Source organism: Lipophrys pholis (assembly GCF_963383615.2).
Source record: "Lipophrys pholis genome assembly, chromosome: 10".
In the NCBI taxonomy this organism is placed as follows: Eukaryota; Metazoa; Chordata; class Actinopteri; order Blenniiformes; family Blenniidae; genus Lipophrys; species Lipophrys pholis.
Window position 1 is genome coordinate 24,957,037 of NC_137640.1, and position 21,026 is coordinate 24,978,062.

The 21,026-nt window shown below is 45.1% G+C and overlaps 2 protein-coding genes across 7 annotated transcripts in view; both read left to right on the top strand.

The window, feature by feature from the left end:
• The window catches only part of evi5b (ecotropic viral integration site 5b), a 48,948-nt gene extending 35,550 nt beyond the window's left edge, over nt 1–13,398 (top strand). For 2 of the 5 annotated variants that reach the window (XM_080473699.1, XM_080473701.1), the window contains exons 12-19: nt 1–120; nt 802–933; nt 1,321–1,461; nt 1,538–1,696; nt 1,933–2,079; nt 2,213–2,308; nt 7,910–8,005; nt 11,486–13,398. The exon at nt 1–120 is cut by the window's left edge and continues 33 nt beyond it. In XM_080473699.1, the coding sequence (XP_080329825.1) occupies nt 1–120; nt 802–933; nt 1,321–1,461; nt 1,538–1,696; nt 1,933–2,079; nt 2,213–2,308; nt 7,910–8,005; nt 11,486–11,842 (1,248 nt within the window). In that variant the 3' untranslated portion in view covers nt 11,843–13,398. The remainder of the gene's footprint in view (nt 121–801; nt 934–1,320; nt 1,462–1,537; nt 1,697–1,932; nt 2,080–2,212; nt 2,309–7,909; nt 8,006–11,485) is intronic. The other 3 variants (XM_080473702.1, XM_080473703.1, XM_080473700.1) reach the window with 2 other exon arrangements.
• Nucleotides 13,399–16,741: 3,343 nt separating this feature from the next.
• On the top strand, nt 16,742–20,650 carry gfi1ab (growth factor independent 1A transcription repressor b). Of its 2 annotated transcripts, XM_080473705.1 has the most exons (6): nt 16,742–16,972; nt 17,492–17,680; nt 18,003–18,460; nt 19,410–19,547; nt 19,650–19,815; nt 19,920–20,650. In XM_080473705.1, the coding sequence occupies exons 1-6, from the start codon at nt 16,861–16,863 to the stop codon at nt 20,096–20,098; spliced, it is 1,242 nt and encodes a 413-aa protein (XP_080329831.1). In that variant the 5' UTR covers nt 16,742–16,860; the 3' UTR covers nt 20,099–20,650. The 2 variants fall into 2 exon arrangements, with proteins under 2 accessions (XP_080329831.1, XP_080329830.1); XM_080473704.1 differs by having other exon boundaries at nt 19,410–19,815; nt 19,920–20,648.
• Nucleotides 20,651–21,026: the final 376 nt, after the last annotated feature.

Below are 21,026 nucleotides of genomic sequence, written 5' to 3' on the forward strand. Positions count from 1 at the left end.
AACTACCTGGTCAAGCGGGAGCTGACCACGGTCAAACAACAGAGCGAGGAGGCCACTGCTCAGCTGGAGAAGGCCAATAGCACCATCAGGCAGCTCCAACAGCAGCAGCAGCCAGAAGCGGTAAGGAGGGCCTCGGAGTCCCCAGCTGGCAGGTTGCATTGGCTCAGATCCTGCTGTGGACTACTGATATTGAGACTGGAGACATCTTAAAGCCTCACACTGGCCAGTTCAAGTCTGCTACAAGTTCAAATCTTTTCGTGGGACGCCCGGTAGCTGCACACAAGCACTTAGCAAATAGCATCAAGGTCTTAGCAGAGCCATGCTTTGCCTGCTTCGGGTACCGATCTGCTTGAGCATGCATGAATTGAAATTGGGACACGGACGTCCGACACGGCGCTGCCACCATTCCCAGTCATGAGCGCGGAGGCAGCGATGCCGAAAGCTGCCAGGTTTCACACATGCTCACATGCTTCTCTCTCTATAACAACAGTCTGAATTATTAAAGGCTGTATTCCAGATGATAATGTGTGAGCAGCACCGTGTTTAACATAATTTGCTGTCTTGCTTCACAATGAGCGCTCATGAATCATGGATGAATACGTGAAGGGCTAAATGGCTGATGTCGGCTAAGATAAGGGAGTACGTCTTTGAAACGGAGCGTGGCAAAGCTCTCAGGTCTATTCTACAAATGAGTACACATGGAATTAGCAGAGTGTGTTTTTCTTAAACCGGGGGGGATGTCAGTTGGTACTTGGTGGCGTGCTGCTGTCGGTGCTCACTCAGCCACCCCTCTTCTTATAGAAGGGAGCCCACCGCATCTCGGAGGAGTCCATCCTGCAGCTGGAGCGGGAGCTGGTGCAGGCCCGGCTGAAGGAGGCAGAGTCTCAGTGCGCGCTCAAGGAAATGCAAGACAAGATTCTCGACATAGAGAAGGTAAGAAAGATCGAGTGCAAAAACTGCCGGCCCTGACCCACTAATGATCTGAAGAAAGAATATTATTGTGGTGGAGGCATTTTTCAGAACAATCACAATTTAAACATACTGGTATTGTGACTGATGAAATAATCAACAAAAAAAAGCTTATTTTTATTTTATAGTTTTGTCATTTGAATTTCATAAATAAATGTATTCATGCCCGTTTTCTTTCACACATGGTAAAGACAGCTGAGTTTAGAATTACTTTCAACTCATTTTAAAGTTTTAATTTATTTGCACCAAACAACAAAACGCAGAATCTTTCTTCTTTTAGTATGGATTTCAGTAAATTTTTTGGGGTGTATTTTCCCCCCCCTAATACCTGCTGTACCTCCTGCCCCGCAGAGAAACACGTCGCTGCCAGACGACACGAACGTGGCGCGCCTGCAGGAGGAGCTGATTGGAGTAAAGCTGAGGGAAGCTGAGGCTGTGACTGGACTGAAGGAGCTGAGGCAACAAGTCAGAGATCTGGAGGAGCACTGGCAGGTGAGCACCAACTTCATGAAAAGACATCGCACCGAGCCCGGGCCGCAGATTACCAACCTGCCTCCACCCTCTGCAGCGTCACTTGGCGCGTACTACAGGGCGCTGGAAGGACACCCCCAAGAAGAACACGCTGAGCGAGCTGCAGGACGAGCTGATGTCAGTGAGGCTGCGGGAGGCCGAGGCTCAGGCGGAGCTCCGAGAGTCCCGTCAGAGGATAATGGAGTTGGAGACGCAGGTTAGAGGTTCCACCTGTCGGGCTTGTGGATTTATGTCCTTGTAAAAAGCTGTGTGTGCGTGTGCATGTGTGTGTGCGTGTGTGCGTGTGCGTGTGTGTGTGTGCGTGTGTGCGCGCTAAAAAAACTGAATCATTTTCTGTGTATTGTCACTTTCTGGCCTTTAGGGGGCAGCAGTCATTCGCTTCATTCCATGACCCTTTATGAAACTAGTCGTGTCTTTTATGCTCACACTCAGAATCAGATTCACGGTAACCAGCTGCGGCGGGCGGAGCAGGACAGCCGGGGCCTCAGCGAGCGCGTGCAAACCCTGACGGCACAAAACAAAGACCTGAACGTGCAGCTGCAGGAGATCAAGAGGAGACAGGCAGAGATGGAGTGCAAGGTACGAGCAGGCTGCCTCCTGCAGAGGCGACGCAGCGCTGCTGCCACCCGAGTGCGGATAGCATGTGCAAGTGACGTGCAGCAGTTGGGAGGGTTGATCTGAGTTGCATTGCTCTCTGACTTGATCTCTGCAGAGTAAGGAGGAGGTGATGGCAGTGAGGCTGAGGGAGGCGGACAACATCGCCGCCATGGCTGAACTCCAGCAGCAGATCTCTGAGCTGGAGATTCAGGTAACAGCGCTGCACCATGTCACAAATGTCCCTCCACCAATCAGTAACTCCACAGCTGATGCGTCGGGTTCTTTTAGAAAACGCACGGCGAGAAGACCGTGTTTACCCCCCAAACAAATGTAGCGCTCCACAACAATAAGGATGACCAAAACAAATACCGGCCTGTGGTTCGTGCGCCAGCAGTGACACTTAACTGCTCTGCAGCAGCATCTGTGCTTTCTTTGGTCTGTTGAGGGCGTTTGTGGGCTGCCGATCACCAAGCTGCTTCCTCTGTTGCATGTAAACACAACTGACTTATGCCTTTGTGAGCTCTGAAAGGTAGCACAAGTCAAATGTAAATTCATAATTGTGATTTGCAAAGTCAGATTAGATACAAGATTAAAGGAAAAGTCAAGAACTGACCTCACCACAGCAAGACTTGACACTGAAACAGCCGTCTACATTTTAAGGCAAGGGTGTAAAACTTAAGGCCCGCCGCCCATAACGTCTCGCAAAATTCAAATAAAAACACAGATTTTGTTGGCAGATTTCTTAAGAGTAGTAAAACACAACACTGAGACCTGAGCTGAGATATGATGCTGCCAAGAAAGCCAATGACCTCGTTGCTCTCAAACTAGCCTCAAAGCCACAGTCATTGCGAGTTTGTACACCCATAATGCAACAGCTTATAGGAGACGTTTTCTGGACATTTCACAGAATTTTGCACCAGAAGGTTTCATCAGAATTGGTTTTATGTTGAGATTGTAGTGATTTTCCATTGTATTTGTTTGGTTTTGTGACAATATAGACATTTTCTTCACTTGTGCTTCGTGCCACAACAAAGAAAAAGTTCAACATAAATGTTTTTCTGGCACTACTTTACCGGTCCAGCCCACTTAAGATGAAATTGGGATGTATATGGCCCCTGAACTAAAATGTGTTTTGACCCCCCGGTTTTAATTTCTTTTTTAAATTACGTCTTGAAAGTAGGTGAGTCTGCATTTAATTCATTTATGTCACAAAACTGATACATTTAAGCGTTTCTATTAAAAATGTAAGCAGCAAGAGAGAAAATTGGCAGAGCGTCAGGCTGAAGAGAAAAATGAATCGGTACAAAAGGAGAATTGCATAGATTGTGGCTTCCTGGAAGAGCTGGACTATATTAGAGCCGAATACATGTGACTACTGTGGTGAAAAACTGTTGAATGAAAGTTTGAAACTGAAGCAGCTCCAGTCCACTAAACACCCCGAGACGGAGTGCAAACCCAAAGAGTTTCTCCTCAGAGGAAGGGAACTCAACGTTACAGAATATAACAAAGAAACTGTATTTTAAATTAAGTGTATTATGAGGTCCCTTCATCTTGTCTTTAGTACAGGATGGCAGCCTGTTATCTTTATTTCAAAGACCGCTGCTTTTGATTTGCAATCCTAAAATTTTATTAAATTTTTGCGTCTGTTTTTGTCTCCAATGTAGCCATAGACATCTTTAGTTAATTCATTACAATATATGTCTTTTTTTTTTTTTACATTTTAATATCATTATTTTTTTTAACCTTCATAAGAGTTTGGTATTTTCTGTCGCTTTTATGGCTAAAAAGGGTGATTAAATCTCTGATTTCATGATTGCAATGTAAACTGGACTTCTCATTTAATTATCATATCTATATAAGGAGTTTCTTTTTTATTGAAATGTGCAGCTCAAGGCAGATTTACTTATGTAAGAGGGGGGCAAAAGAGGTGGTAAATGATGCAGACTGCCATCCTGCCTGGTCTGAACTCAGATAAGTAAATATCTTCCTGAGTTTAAGATAACACTCACTGCATTACTTTCTATAAGTGTAGCACCTATAGAATATATATATATACACACACACACACACACACACACACACACACACACACACACACACACACACACACACACACACACACACACACACACACACACACTGTGTGGTCTGAGGTCTGGTGATCATGTGATGGAGCGTAAACACGTAGCAGTGAGCCGCGCTCGCTTCCCGCCTTCACACTCTTTACAATATGTGTGATGAAGTGTTATTCGAGGTGAGTGTGCAGCTCAGCACTTCAATCACACCTCTCTCTCTCTCTCTCTCTCTCTCTCTCTCTCTCTCTCTCTCTCTCTCTCTCTCTCTCTCTCTCTCTCTCTCTCTCTCTCTCTCTCTCGCGCAGTTGCAGTTTTTTTTTTTTTTTTTTCTTCTTCTGTCAAATGCATGAAATCCTGAAATCACTGTGCCACCTTGGGCCTTTATGGTCTGTGGTTTGGTTACCAGCTCCACCACTTGTGGTTGAAAACGTTTGTTTCAATTAATAGAGAAATGTGCGTGTTCCTCGGCCTCTTCATCAGAGACGATGAAGCCCGCCGGCAGCTCAGTTCTCGTTGTCGTATTCAGATTTTGTCTCGCTCTTAGTCAGAGCTGCAGGCGATTCTGTGAAGAGTCACTCTTGAGGACAATTTGTGCAGAGATTTGATGAGCAGATGCAGAGTGAAGATAATCACTGAGGGACGAAGGGAGATATCGCAGGTGAAGCTAAAACATGGTGAGATGGTTCATGTGCAGGGCTTTTTCACTCTCGGAGCCGTGACTTGTGTTGGAGACCACAGCACCACTCACTGTGTGACTGATAGGAAGTGGTTTCTCTTCTTGAAACAGGGACTCTACCAAAGGTGACATGCATGGTTTATTTTGAGGTTTCAGTGACTCACCGACAGATTTGAACTGAGTGTTTTTAAACCGTAAAAAAAAAAAAGAAGAGATTTATAAGAAATTAAAAAACAAAAAACAAACCTACTTTTTGGTCTTGACATTATGAAATATTCTCTACTGGCGCACTAACACTGAGTGTAAAGTCTAAAATTTCATACAATTACAAAAGCTGAGTTACAGTAAACCACACATCTGAATATTTTATGACCAAATGAGATAATTTGCTGACTTTCTAGCGAATTGAATTATCGAAAGTACAGAAAAAAGAAGAATATACGGCCATATTTACCAGAACTACATTGTGTAGAATTTTTTTGGATTTATGAATACAATTAGGAACTCTTCACATTTTATTACAGTTTACTACGGCCGTGGTATGCACGCATAGTAGCCGCTTTCCAAGTTTCTACGGAGACGGAGTCGGAACGTTTTCAAAAAGCTGCACCTCGGGAGCGGTTTTCAAAAAGTTGCATTTTCAGTGGCACCTTTGTTGTGGAAACAGTTGCTCAAAACACAAAAGTTTTTTTTTTTTCCCATTAAAGCGTCGTTGTGTAAACGTGCCCTGAGATCATTTAAATGTTTATTTATTCATTAATTCAGACCCGTTGAGTAAAAAAACTATTACATGAAGTGAACCGACCTGTTCTGCACCTTCTGACGTCCAGGTAGATTTTGTTCATTTAATAAAAGCCACAAACTAAGACGGGCTGGCCTGAGTTCAGGTGGCTCATGTGATGGCGTCTGCCTCCTCACTCATTCATTTACCTACCTGCACAAAAATCAAATCACTCAAAACTTTCCAATCCTTGATTTACTTGATTTCAAGGGATCATTTGTTCCGTGTGTGTGTGTGTGTCTGTTTGGAAACGCATAGTAACGCTTCAGATGTTATCATAATTGAGATGCAGCTCCATGATGAGCTCAGAGTGTATTATTGATCGCGGGGTTTCACACTGCTGAGGTGATGTTTCACACATTCATCAGAGGCATCGCTGCAGACGCGGAGGAGCCGTCGATGTTGCCACACCAACGAGGATACACAGAGAAAATGCTGCAACGGCAAATACTGCTTAAGCTTTACAAAACAAAACTCGTAAGATAACAGTCTTGCTTTTCTTCTGCTGCGAGCTGTGATTTAGGAGGAGGCCAGTCAGATCATCAGTTTGGTACTGCGGCTATAGTCGAAGGACAAACCGAAGCGAGGACAGCGGTGTCGGGAAGTGAGGGGACGTTTGAGAGGCCGCAGCCCGACACCTGCTGATTTACACTGCTGAACACCAGCAGGTCTCATTATCCGCCCGCCTTTATCGTTGAAGTGTTTTGGAGGAGCCAAACCTCAAAAACAACCTCACCGTCGTTCAGGCCTCTCCCTGTGAGGAGGGGGGGAAAAAAAAACTGCAAAAAAAACCGCCCGTTTACCACAGAAACGTGTATTTTCTGTGTATGTATTTTGGGGTGTTACCCAGCCAAGACCCCCACGCCCCTGGCAGCGTCCTCGTCTTCGTCGGGCTGGTGTCTCTGAGCGTCGCAGCTCTTTCCCCGCTGAGCTGACGGGTCGACGAGGGTGACGGAGGTTAGAAATAAGAATCTGTGTAGGTCCCCCAACGCCTGCAGATGTCTTGACGGTAAACATCATCACACGAGCTGTTTTTAACTGTGGCAGCCAGCGAGCCGCCTCGTCCTCGTCCCCGGGGCCCCGAGAGGAAATCAGGCACAAATACACAGTTAGTGGCCCCCGCCGACATCTGCCACTGTGGGCACCTTGAGGGGCGCCACTTTTTTTTTCAAATTTCAGTTTCCTCTGTAAACAAAACAGAAGATCAAATCACACTTCAAATTTACCCCCCCCCCCACAAAGTTTTTTCACACTAAAACGTGTGTCTCATGGCATATAGTCAAGTTCTGTAGAATAAGTTAGCCTCATAATATTTGTCCCTTCAAATATGTTCGACCATTGTTGTTGTTGTTCTGTGGCTTTTGCATCAAGATACTTCCTGCTGACGGTTTTCTTGTTTGCTGCAAGTAGGATTTTGACCAAATATAATTCTCCCTTCATAGCTATGCTCTTAATTTTCAAGTAAATTACAGGGTGACCAGTACGTCAGTCACATTGAATCCACTGACCTCACTTTCAATATCAATTATTTCTTTAATTGAAGATATTATGGAGGCACCGATACCGCTTTTTTAAAGGATGCGTACAAGTACTAACCTTGCCAATACTGAGTACCGATATAAGTACGTACTAAATGCCATAAAACCTAATCCATACTATTGCAAAGGTTTAAGACTCCATTTATTTTAATCTTTGGAACAGTTCTTTAAACCATGAAACATAGCGAGACATGAAGCTGCAATTTCAAAACACTCTTGCTATTCTCAGGATTTCCTGTTGACACTCTTGATCACAGTTACTTCCGCCCAATTTAAAAAGTCCGACATTGCAGAATATCACCCCCAAGTTTTTTTTTTGCTTTATAGAATCTGAACATTAAAAAATGTCAGAAATTAGCGGGTGGATATTTTGTTGCTCTATCACAGCATCGAGAAGCTTCTTTTGTTAGATTCCTCCAGTGGATGCACCGCAGCCACACAGCATGATGGTGCCTCCATCGTGTTTCCAGGTGATAGTGTGGCCTTTCCTGGTGCTTTTCTGTGCCGGTCTGAAAATAAACTGATGAAAATCGTTTATTTTCTGTCCGGAGATGATTTTTTATTTTTTTTTATTTCACAGCAAAGCATTCTAGTTTTTGTTGCATGAATTATTGCGATGGTTTAAAATTCAGTTGGTTCAGTTTAGATTCAGAGTACGTGCTCACCCCCATCACTATATTTAAAAGCCACGTCTTCCTCTAGTTGCAGTTAACCGAGAGCCTCGTCTTGTTTCTCTCTACAGAAAGAAGAAGGAAAGGTTCAAGGCCAGCTGAACCACACCGACTCCAGCCAGTACATCCGGGACCTCAAAGACCAGATCACAGAGCTGAAACATGAGGTGAGGCTGGTTGGAACGAAATAATCACACTTGTTGTGAGGGGTTGTTGGGGGGGGGGGTAGAGGCTCAGATTTTCTTGCTGCTTGCTCTTTGACCTGAAGCTTCTCGGGGTTTCACAACATTCCCCGCAGCCTTGCTTTGAGGCTAGCAGATTAGTAGAAGTGTTAACAACACCCAGAGACTTCCTGTGAGGAGCACAGGCTGCGCTTCTCATGCAGATACATTAACAAACATCTCCAGATGTTGGCTTTGTTTTGGGGGTTTTTCACAGCATTAACCTGGCCACCATTACTGTAGACAGTGGGTAACGGACTACTTGGTATTTATTCTTTGTTTATCTCTGGGCCCTGTTCGTTATCGACCCCTGACTCATGTTTTGAAGCCTGAGCAGTGGTCCGCCATTCGCCATCCGTCCCCTCGTCCCCTCGTCCTCCTGCCCTCGCAGTTTACTCACAACCTGCACTGTGATGCTGGAAATTGTGACTGCAGCCCAGTCTAATGCCGATTAGATCATAGTTTCCTTTCTGCAGGGTGACAACAGGAAGGAAGGCTGCCAAGTTTAGACAGGTGTGAGTAAACGTAGGCTTGTTCTTGTAATTCTGTTTGTCACCCACTGCTCTCCGAACGCGTCTCTTCCAACATGTCTGTTATGTGGTAGGCTGCCGCAGGTGAGTTGATTCAGATGTGGAACGTAACCTCCCGGTGTGTCACACAACCTCGTGTTGAAACCAGTCCCCCCCCCCCCCGACCCTCGTTCGGGCTCCATTGAAGTCACTTCGCTACGAAACTGTCCTGAATGCATCTGCATGAAGACGAAGGGAAGCTCAGACCCAACCACACCAGTCTTCGTCGCACTGTTTATTCTGTTTAAATGGCAGAAACGCGCCGTACGAACGTTGGGGTACAGATCATGTGTTGCTTAGACAAAAGAGAGAAAGTAGCCGTAAACAAACTTGTTTTTTTGATTTGAAATTTCTGTTAAAAAAACCCCAAAAAAACACACAACATGTGTCATTATGTGTGAAGATAATCTGCGTTACAGGACCAATAAATGTTGCATTATATTATTCTATTCTACGAAATCCTGCTTTAACTGATTATATGAGTTTTTTAGTCTAATAATGGAACACGCTGAACAAAATAAAGTGTTCTCGTTTGTCCCAACCTCGGCAGCAAATGTGTAGTTTTTCTCCATTTCCTTTAAAAAGCAGCACTTTCTGTTACTTTGTGGGCAGATTGTGAGCAGCGCTGCTCTGCCCTCTGCTCCCAGTGTGTGAGGTGAGACGCTCACAGCGCAGCCACAAAGAATTATTCTGTTCAAACCGGCAGCCAGTGGAGATGCGTGCTTACTGAGTGTCTGAAAAACAATGAATTAAAGGGACGTCATTAGGAATTTAAATTCACGCACAGTTTATTTCACACCCGGACAACCTCGTCAAAGTTTATATTCTGTTTGTTTGGAGAATACAAATACAAAAAAGATCTCTCGGCCTCTAATTTCCAGCGTCTTCCCTAAACTTTGATGCAGTCAGCACCTGGAAGTTTCTACCTTCATCGTCTTCACTCTTCATCGCACATAGACGAGACCAGATCCATGCTGCACAGTAAAGCTGCGTGCCGAACCAAGTGCAGCACACACTGGGAACGTCGACACCCGTTTAAATGACCCTTCAGTGAAATGCAGAAGCAGTGCGGGTCGACTCTTCGAAAAGGAGAGAAGCTGTAGCTCTGTGCAGTATGAACCGGGGGCTCACGCCTCGTCTTGTTTCCCTTCGTGCTTCTGTGTTTGCTTGACTTTCTCCCTGCATGTGACGCCTGTGAAAGACCTGTGATGGTAGTTCATGTCTCAGGCCGCGTTTCCACCGCGTTTGTGACACGCAACTATTCGAAAACGCCCGGGCTCCGTCGACTGCGCACGCACTTCCCCCACAGTGAATAATTCTTTCGCGCATGGCGAAGGAGATGGACAATAACAACGTTTTCCTCCAGAGTGTCATGACTCCCCGTCCACGTTCTCCTGGGACAGTCGCCGGAATAATAATCTAACTTTATTGACGCACTAATGTCGTACGCGCCATTGTTGATTTTTAGAGCGTTTCATTCACCTGCACACATTTTCATTTAAAAAACAAACAACAGCATCCACTAGTGGCCCGACAGGAAAACTACACTGTTTTCAGAGTTTCTGCCGTGACCGTGTAAACGGACATGGTTTTCAAATCGTTGCCGTTTTAAGCACAAAACAAAAATGCAAAAACCTGAAATGTCGTCGTGTGAAACGAGGCCTCAGTGTCTGCTGCCTCCCGCAGAAGTCAGTCGTGTGTTTTCTGGATCTCCTCATCGTCTTTACCAGTGGCCGACGATCCAGGAGGTGCAGCTCCGGGAGTTTGTGAAAATTATGCATTGGACGGAGTGATCTGCACAGTATGTCACAAATTTATCGTCAGAATATCAACATGTACAATACCCATCAGTGTGTTCGTACGTTTGTGAGAGTTCACCGAGTTTTGATTGTTTGAAAAGTGTGAAGACCCTCATCCTCCATAGACGTGAACGTGCTTGAGACAAAACTCTGAACTCATCCCAGCAGCAGCCGTGTGGTCTAAAACTGCATCTTCTGAAACATTGAGTCCTGCCACACGTTCACCACGGTCGTGAGCTTCTCTCTATATTTGTGAGTAAATCTACAGTGATAATAATGGAGGCTTCTGGGGGAAATTTACATATTCTCTTATACGTTAGGAACGTTTCAAGTGAAAACACATCGTTTTGAAAATGATCCCAGATGTCCGTTTACACGGCAGAAACACTGAAAACAATGTAGTTTTCATGTTGGGCCACTCGTGGGTGCTGTTGGTTGTTTTTGTAATGGAAACACACACGTGCACAGAGAACAATAGGAGTTCCGTTTTGAGTGTCTCTAAGCACCACTGTTATGTAATCGGACACCTAAAATACAAACACAGTTTTGCGTTTTCACTTTGAGCGTTGTCGTGTAAACGGGGCCTGAAGTGGCGTCGCGTCGCGCTGCACTCGATGTTTGTGTTTCCACTCTATCGACAATTTGTTTATTATTCATCACGGCGACGTCGAGGTGCAAAGAGGAACTCACACCAGACATTAAGCTGCCGCACGAAAGACGTCATGATTCTGGTGGTTTTTCAAAACAAAATGCATCATATTTTACTTTATTGCTGCAGCATTATTACCTGGCGAGCGGAAGTCGGGAATAGAACAACCCAGAAATGATCAAAAACCAGAAATGCTCCAGGTGAAAAAGAGTTTTACTTTTGCAGAACAAACCTCAAAGCACAAAAACCTGAATGTCATGGAGTGACTGTTTGTATTCATATGGAGTCGTAATGTGACCTCAACACTCCACATCATCGCATGTTTACCTGTGACAGTGTCACACACACACACACACACACACACACACACACACACTGCTCCTGACGTCTCCCCTGCTTGCCTCGACAGATCTGCTGCCTGAAGGGTCAGAGGTCTTTATCCAACCAAGCCACTTTTGACTCGTTTGACGGGATCCACATCGTCACTCACTACGCCGGCATGGCCGAGGCTTACCAGTCCTCGGACGAAGACACCGCCGCCGTCGAGAACTCCGCCCTCCAGAAGGCCCCGTGCATGAGAGGCAACGGCGGCCGCGTCAAACTGAGCCCCAAATTCCGGGTGACGGACAGCGAGGAGGACGAGGATGACGACGACGAGGAGGAGGAGGAAGAGGAGGAGGAGGAGGAGGTGGACGGGGAGGCCCTGCGGCTCACTGTGCCTCAAAGCAGCAGCAGCAGCAGCAGCAGCAAGTCCACCACGGTGTGAGGGCGAGGAGGAGGCGGAGCCCCGAGGGGCGGAGTGCTTCTCGCAGCCATTTCAGAGGACACGTGTAGGCGTGGAGTGGAGGAATCATCATTTCATATCTTGAGAATCACACTTCTTTTCTTTTACTTTCCGTTTGTTTTAGGGTTTTTTTGTTTTTGTTTTAGTTTTTGTTTTGGTCCTGCTTGGCGGAGCTGTTGGAAGCAGAGGATGAAGAGACATGGGGCGCTCTGTTGTAGACGCCGTGGTGAAGGACAGCGCCGTTTGCTCCTGCAGAGAGAGCGACGGAGAAAGAGCGAGGGAGAGCAATAAAACCATTAATTTTTATACTTTTAAAAGCATTTTATAAACAAAGAAGAGACAACACACCGATGCCGTTACTCGCCGTATCCAGCATGCGGAGGCACAACTGTGTGAGTGTGTGTCTGTGTGTGTGTGTGTGTGTATATCTATGAATATATGTCTATCCTGGTCAGAGCCTGGTATCAAAGCAGCCTCTGTCAGCCAGCAGTGAGTATTTTGGCCTTATATTAGCACAAGCCGCACGCCTTCCACCAGGAGCTGTTGTACCTCGAGGTCAATGTGACGTCTGCACACATGTAGATATGTAAATGTTTATCTTGTCCTTTATTTGTTTTGTTTGTGTTTAGTTTATTTTTTTTTTTGGCTTTTGAACTTGAATATATGTATTTTTTGTATCTTCAATGTTTCGGATATGTTGTACAAAAAGGGACTTACAACGTTAGTTCATTGTGTTGAAGGGGACCTGTCGTGCAAAATTTTGTCGGTGCCGGCATCTTTTTCAACGGCACTGGTGTAATTTGACGCCAGCCTCCTCCCTATCCTGTCGACTTCAGACTGCAAATGACACTCGGGGAGTCGACAAAGTTACTTTAACGATCGGCGTTAAACACGGCGGGTCCCCTTTAAGACAAGTGCTCCCGCGACGTCCCGGGCCGGAAAGGTGAAGCGTTTCTCGCCGTCAGCTCGCCGCTGTGAGGGTGCCGCTAAGGGCCGAGCAGGGCCGGGGACTGACTTGTTGCTCTCGTACAGACTTTTTACTTTCAGGATGAGAAGATTCACTGATGACTAATATTTTTTCTCCCGCCACGTATTTGCACACGGACGGATGACACAACGGGGGCGGGGGGGAGCGCGGAGACACGGCAGGGGAAGATGGCCGCCATCTGAAGACAAATCAGGAGTCGTTGAGCTCAACCAAAGCGAAGAGTGCTCGTTCCTCCACTTCCCTCCAAAAAGCCAGTTCCACTCCTCCTCGTGCTCCGGAGGTCTGTACTGAACACTAACTCCTCGCAGCGCCAAACTGTTGTGACTTTGAGCCGACGGCGACGGCGTCCCTTCGATGAAGTAACGGAAGACAAACATGTTCTGGCACTTTTCCTTTTTTGTTTTTTTTTTGTTTTTTTGAGTCTGCGGTGCAGTAAAGGGACACGTGGCAACACTATGGAGCGGTCGGCGTACTTCTGAAAACTAAATGAGATTGTTTGTTTGTCTGTGTGAGAGGAGAGAGAAACTTCACAATAAATTGATGAACTATCCTCTTCACGTCTCTTTGAACGCGACTCTGACCGAGAGCTCTCAAGAAACATTCACGCTGCCTTCCTCTGGAGATTATCTGCCTAGATTGAGCTTATTTTCTTGGGGTTTTCAGGAAGTGATTTCTCGGGCCGTTTATAGGTTCTGCTTCAGCAACTCATTTCATGCAAGAGAAACAAACATCATTTTTAGTTAAATTGCTGGATTTTCTAATCTTATGTGGAGCTGGTACGTTTCTTGTGTTGCATTAAGATCTAATTGATAATATTTCAGTTACACGTACAACAAGTTCAGTAATAAAACTTTTAATAGAATAACTGAAAGGCTTCTCTCTGTATCATTTATTTTATCAAAAATTATAGAAGGGGGGAAAAAAAACATGCTGGGAAACGGTGTGGTCCGACCCCCCCCCCCCCCCCCCCCCAGTGTTGGATGTATGAATATTAGAATAAAAAATACTAAAGGCAGTGCAGGATTTAAGCACCTAATCAGAAACATTTCCTGCCATTTATTTACTCACGATACCTTGGAAACACATTTATTGGCATTATGAAGCGACAGAACAACTTTTCTGAGAGGAAAATACAAACGCTCACTGTCAATAAAATTGACCTTTTGAGGAAATTGAATAAATCTGCTTGAATTGCAGCCATCTTCAGTTCAGACGCATGTTTTTTTGTACTGCGGGAGGAAACTCGTGCACAAACACAAACTTTACACTCAAACACACACGACCTTCATGCTCTTGGGTCACCTCAACTTCATTTGTTTTTTTTTTATTTCTGATTCCGTCCCACAGAGCAGCGTCGCAGCTGCTGGGATTCAGAGAACAAATGTTTGGTGAGAAAAAAAAACCAAAACAACTTTGATTTTTCCATTAGGTGAAACATATTTTTGCAGCTTGACGGTTTCCACATTCTTCACACTGTTTGTATTTTTTTTTACAGATAAAAAGTTTGATTCACAATCTTATCACGAAGGAAAGCATTTGAAGAGGAAGTAAACTCACTGAGGCTGAACAGCATATCACAGATTAATCGTCACAATATCAACAAGTAGAAGTACACACATCACTTCAATACTTTGGATTCATGTCCTGCAATTCTAAAATGTCAGAATTTTATGTACGCAGCAAAACTTTGAATCCATCGAACGTATTTTCATTAAGATATCCTTTGGCAAAAAAAATTAATAAATAAAAATATTTGCAATAACAAATCTCACAGCACAAAGAAAACATCTCATGTTGTTGCAATACTTGACATCTTCATCACTGGTTCAACTGACATCATGCAGACATGCTGATATATGGAGAGCTGATGGTCTGATGATCTGGTTACACACACACACACACACACACACACACACACACAAGTGTAAACAAGGTGTTTCATCGTCAGTGAGGCCAGAGAGAAAAAAAACATCCATTTGAATAATATTAATATCAATAGTCTGTTTTTAGCGATATACGTCTGTCTGCCGTCTCCTTGTCTCTCCTCCAGTCCAACCCGGAGCGGAACAGCAGCAAGTCTCCACCTTTCACTGCACCTGTCAAAAGGAAGTTTTTCTTTTCCACCATCGGGTAGAGAAGTTGTTTATCCTCAGTCATTCTGTCGGGGGCTTCGTCCAGAAGATTGCCAGTGATTTGTCCAATCTTTTTTTGATTTCATTTGAGATATTCTGCCAGTGTTCTTGAAGCCTTGGGTCCCAGGATATATAGTCCTGCTCACCATCATTGGTACACCTTCATTTCTTGCACAACCTGCACAAGATCTTTTTCTTGGAGGAGTTTAACAAAGAAAATTGTTTCTTTGGCTTATATATTGTAATTCCCAAGAAACAGAACAATCAGAGGAAACGACTCTCCCCTTTAATATTTGGTCGTACATCGGTTGGCAGTGATGACGGCCTCAAAAGGTTTCCAGTAGTATTTTCTAACACTCGTTCTTTGCAGTTTGTTCAAGCTCTTTGCAGGATTTTCCCCCAATGGCAGATTTCAGCTCACCCAAAAGATCTCCAATGTGATTGAGATCAGGACTCATTGCTGGCCCGTTGAAAAAGTCTTTTTCTTTTTCCATTTCAGCCATTCCTGGGTACTTTTGGATGCGTCCTTTTGGTTTTTGTCTCGCTGGAGGAGCCATGACCTTCAATTCAAACCACGTTTTCTCACACTGGGTCAGAAATTTCACTCTAAAACCTCCTGATGATTCTCTGATTTCATGATTCCTGTATTACGGTCAAGTCCTCCAGCGCCACATACTACAAACTGGCTGCAACATGGACTCACAGTATATATGCTGCACACCAGACGAGGCAAGGCAGGTTTATTTCTATCGAACCATTCGGACACGAGACAAATCACAGAATAGAAAAAAAGGAAAAACAGTAAAACAAGGTGACTTAATAAACATCCAGACAAAGTGACTAAGAACAGCAGAAAAAGGAGAATAAATATAGCGAAAGCCTTTTTGAGATAAAGACAACATGATAAATAATATCTATTGTTTAATGGAAACCTGAGGAAATGACTTAAAGGCAGTGAGTGTGTCAGCAGGAAGTTTGTTCCACAGGTGAGGAAGCGTCGGAACTAAAAATCTGCTTCACCTTGTTTCTTCTGAGTCTGGAAACATTTAGTGAACCTCTTCCCGAGGACCTCATGGGTGTTTTTATATTCTACTGGTAAAGATGTATTAAAGCCCAAAACCATTCAAAGCTTTGGAGAGCAGAGGTCCGGTTTAGGAGTGGATCCTTTGACACTCAGGCAGCCGGATTGAAGCTCAGGTGTGATGTGCTGGAGACTGGAAGAGCTGCAGCAGCCTGAGACCTGTAAACACACCATCAACATCTTCCGACATGCTTAAAAATTAACCCTTTAATTCTTGCAATATTTTACAGATGGCAGTCAGCTCTTTTTTTCTTTTTTTAATTGTCTTGATGGTTTTTGAATTTCAGCTCTGATACTACACCCAGATTTCTGCTCGATTTGAGCATAGAGGTTTTATTGAAATTAAAGGGTGTAAGTATTAAATTTTTTTGTACTTTAAAATGTCTAGGCTAGAATTGTAACCTTTTGAAGTCCCTCGGGGTTGAAATGCTTCACTCTCGGACCTTTTAGCGATTTCCCTAAAGATCAATATACAAGCTTAAATTTAATTATTCAGATTTTTCTTTAGAACACGCAGATGAAACAGGACGAATCAGTTCATGAACGTGAAATGATTTGGTTCTGTGGGCGCACCTGTCCGCGCGGATATCTGGGAGGCGGGACGCGCGCCCTTTGCGCATGCTCCGCGCGTCAGGTTGAAGCGTTAAAGATGCGGGGACCGACGTCTCTCCTGCAGAGCGGAGCGCGTCACACGGAGGAGAAACCCCGCGGCTGGATTATTATTGTTCTATCACTATTGTACCCTCACCACCATCAGGATTGTTCCTGTTTGTTTTCTTTGCGCCGTCCCACCGCAGACATGCCGCGCTCCTTCTTGGTGAAGAGTAAAAAGGCGCACAGTTACCACCAACCCAGAACTTTTGAGGATGATTACAGCAGGCTGGACACGATACTCGCGCAAATATGCTCAGGTAATTCTTTTTAATATTCTCCCCAGACCTTTTTAAATTTTTTTTATTATATATATATATATATATATATATATATATATATATATATATATATATTCGTTTCTCGATGTTATTTTATTCCATCCCAAAAAAATTACAAATTTACGCGTATACATACACGTGTCCATAACCTGTGTCACACCAAAGAGTGACATGATGCTTTGAAATGAATAGAATCTGGAACGCTGCAGATGTGATGCAATTTCACTGTTTAACTGATAAGGAAAGAATCTGAAAAACCTTTACAGAGGTGGTATTTATACGTTACATGCCGAGAATAAATATATTAAAACGTTGGAATATTTACGCTTTGTTATGATAACGTTTCCCATTAAAAATATATTATATTATTGGTGTTTTAAATGCGAAGTTAACTTTACAGTCCAATAATAATAATGTAGAAACACCTTCAGCGTCACTTTAATAGAACTACAAACAAAACTCCAGCAGGGTGATTTACTGTCCTGGTTCCGCCCTCAGAGGCTGATAAGCTCCCGGAGGAAGACGCAGACCCGTCGGTGGACCGGTACGACCTCTCCCCGGACTCCCACCTGGACGACATCACGGAGTTCACCTCCAAGTCTCCGCTGCGCTGCGGCGACAGCGTGTGCGGCCGCTCCCCGGAATACGAGGACTTCTGGAGGCCTCCGTCCCCCTCCGTGTCTCCAGGTATACGCGCACAGTTTCTGTGCTTTAAACGCAATCGGATGAGATGAAATCACACGATGGTAACTTTACTTCATGCTTTAGAGAGATTATTTCACATGTTTATCTCCCCCCTTCTTTTTATTTGCTTCTGCTTCATGTTTACTGTTCCATGATATTTAATCCGATATCAGTTTTGCGCAACAATCCTCACATGGGAATTCCCTGCGAGGACATTGCATGACTCCTTCCATCTGCCCCCTGAAGCTCCGTGGGCTCCTGGAAATACCCCCCTCCCCTCCAGCCATGTGATTGTCATTAAAATTTAATCTTTCTCCTCTCCAAGTTGACTCGGACAAGTCACTCTCTCCTCTGGCGGATGAGCCCCAGCCCTTCACGGTTCCGTTCCGGCCATACGCATGGAGCAGCTACCCGGGGCCCGGGGTGAGGCCGCTGGCTGCGCCGCAGCAGGGCCTCCTCCATCATCATCACCATCACCACCATCATCATCCTCCTCCTGGGGTGGACGCGAGCGGCAGAGGAGCGTCGGCAGCCATGGCCCTTTACGGGGACCGAAGCGCGCACCCGGCCCTGTACGCGGAGCGCGCTCTAGTGGTAGAGGACTCATACGGGGACTACCGGAGACACGCCGCGGCCGCAGCAGCAGCCGCCGCCGCCGCCGCCGCGCTGCTGTTTCCAGAGGCCGGACTGCACGCGAAGAGTCAGGAGGCCAAGGCCCAGTCCGACCTGCTGTGCTCCAGCCTCATCCTCAAGGGGGCCTACAAGTGTGTCAAGTGCAGCAAGGTGAGGACGCAAGCCAGACAAAGTTTATCCTCAGAAAGACTCGCTGATGTTTCATTTCATTTCATGGTATTCTAGAAACCAACGGTCACTCAGCGCCTCACGTCACAGTTAGAAAATCCTCAGATAGAACGACCTAGGAGCGTTTTTCCTTTGTGTCTTCTCAAATATGGGTTTGTGGTTAATTGATGGCTCTGAGTGAGTGAGTGAGTGAGTGAGTGAGTGAGTGAGGACCGATAACCCGTCCATGGTGCTATTCTAATAGAAACTGAATGGATGGACTAAATAATGCGTTTTTTTTTGTTTTTTTTTGTACCTGCTGTTGCTTTGTTATCCGCACACACACACACACACACACACACACACACACACACACACACACACACACACACACACACACACACACACACACACACACACACACACACACACACACACACACACACACACACACACACACAAAAGTGACTGACGAACTTTGATCAAATCCACCCCACATCAAATCTTGATATCACTCCACGCATTTTTATTTAATCGAGTCGGCCTCGTGAGGCAGATGATGCTCCCATCAAGCCGACATGAAACCTGCAAACTATTTCTCCTTCTAAACTAAATATATCATTTATATGTAAAATCTATATTTTCTTTGGACATTTCGGAAAATAAAATCAGCCACAACAAAAAGAACAGATATTAAAAGAAAACATTATTAACAATTATATACGGGAAACAAATGATAAGAATCTCTACCAAATATTCAAAATGTGCAAATATTTAACCTTCACATCAACCACTGTAAATAATAGCAATGAAATTATGTCATATTTGTCGTAGTTTGATACGAATAATTGGGAAGATGACACAAGCTGCATGAATCCAACAGAAAAAACCCAATAGTGTTATATAACACTAATCAGCCATTTAATTTTTTATTATTGTTATTCATTTTCAGGTGTTTTCTACTCCACATGGGTTAGAGGTGCACGTCCGCAGATCACACAGCGGCACCAGGCCGTTTGCGTGCGAAATCTGCGGTAAAACCTTCGGGCACGCGGTGAGTCTGGAGCAGCACAAAGCCGTCCACTCTCAGGTAAAAGATCACGCGCAGTCCGAGCATCCCGCACCTCAATTGGGGGGGGGGGGGGGGGGGGTCATCTTGTTGTCAGACTGTAAACGACTGCTCACGTTGCAGGAAAGAAGCTTCGACTGCAAAATATGCGGCAAAAGTTTCAAGCGCTCGTCCACGCTGTCCACTCACCTGCTCATCCACTCCGACACGAGGCCGTACCCGTGCCAGTACTGCGGCAAGAGGTTTCACCAGAAGTCCGACATGAAGAAACACACGTTCATCCACACAGGTACAAAACACACCTGCTGGGAAACTGCTGTGTCGTTAAAACCTGTGCGTAATGGCGCGCGCTTGTGCGCAAAGGTCTGACTGGGCTAATTTCCCGCCCCGCAGGTGAGAAGCCGCACAAGTGCCAGGTGTGCGGGAAGGCGTTCAGCCAGAGCTCCAACCTCATCACACACAGCAGGAAACACACCGGATACAAACCGTTCGGCTGCGACCTCTGCGGCAAGGGCTTCCAGCGCAAGGTGGACCTGCGGCGGCACAAGGAGACGCAGCACGGGCTGAAATAAAAACAGAAAGACGGACGAGTCACCTGTTGCTCATCTGACCTCACGTTGTGTGTTCAGACTGTCCTAAAGCCGAGACAAAGACAAAGAGTTTGTCCTCTCCACTCCGAGGAAGATTCTCGTTTTACAGAAAATCTTCGGAGGGTCGAACAACACTAATGACCGACCGAAGCCCCGGGAAAACCAGAGATAAGCTTGTCAACTCTCGGAGCAAACATCTATGTATATTTAGAAAAAAAGAAATATTGTGAGGGTTTTAAAACAAACTGTAAGTCATGCACAGCAGAGGCAGCTGGAAGATGAAAATCTGTGCTTATCCAATACACCGGAGGGATTTTGTTTGCACATGCTGGCAAAATAAACTGGCAAAACAACTTCTCTAAAACCATCAGCATGGACCAGAGCTCCCCCCCCCCCCCCCTCCTCCCCTCCCCTCCTCCACGTGGAGCTGGAAAAAAGACGCCTTTCCTTCGTTTTCGTTTTGCACATTTTCTCATCGAAATGAACGATTTGTCGTTTCACGAAATAAATGCATCTTGCCTTTCTGATGCTGTGTTCGAGTGTGTGGTTGCTGTTATTTGATTTAAATCGCCATGATATCAAACAGTGGAGTGATCTTTGGAGGGGGGAGGCCTGCTGGACGACAGGAGGTAAACGGAGTATATAATCTAAATATGGAGTTGTCAAAACGCAAAATTCTAAATTAAAAACATTTCGCTATTTTGATTTATTACTTTCAACAATGATCGATTTACATTAGTCATCCGTTAATAGACTTTTCATCACAGGTCAAGTTAAAGTGCTGCAGTAGTTTTCCTCCAACGAAACTCGAAAGGCTGACTCAGCAGAGAAGTCGGACCTTTGCGCATCTCGCTGCCGTGATTGTGAATGCCCGCAGGCTCTTTCTGTTTGTTGTGGCCACCACAGCTGC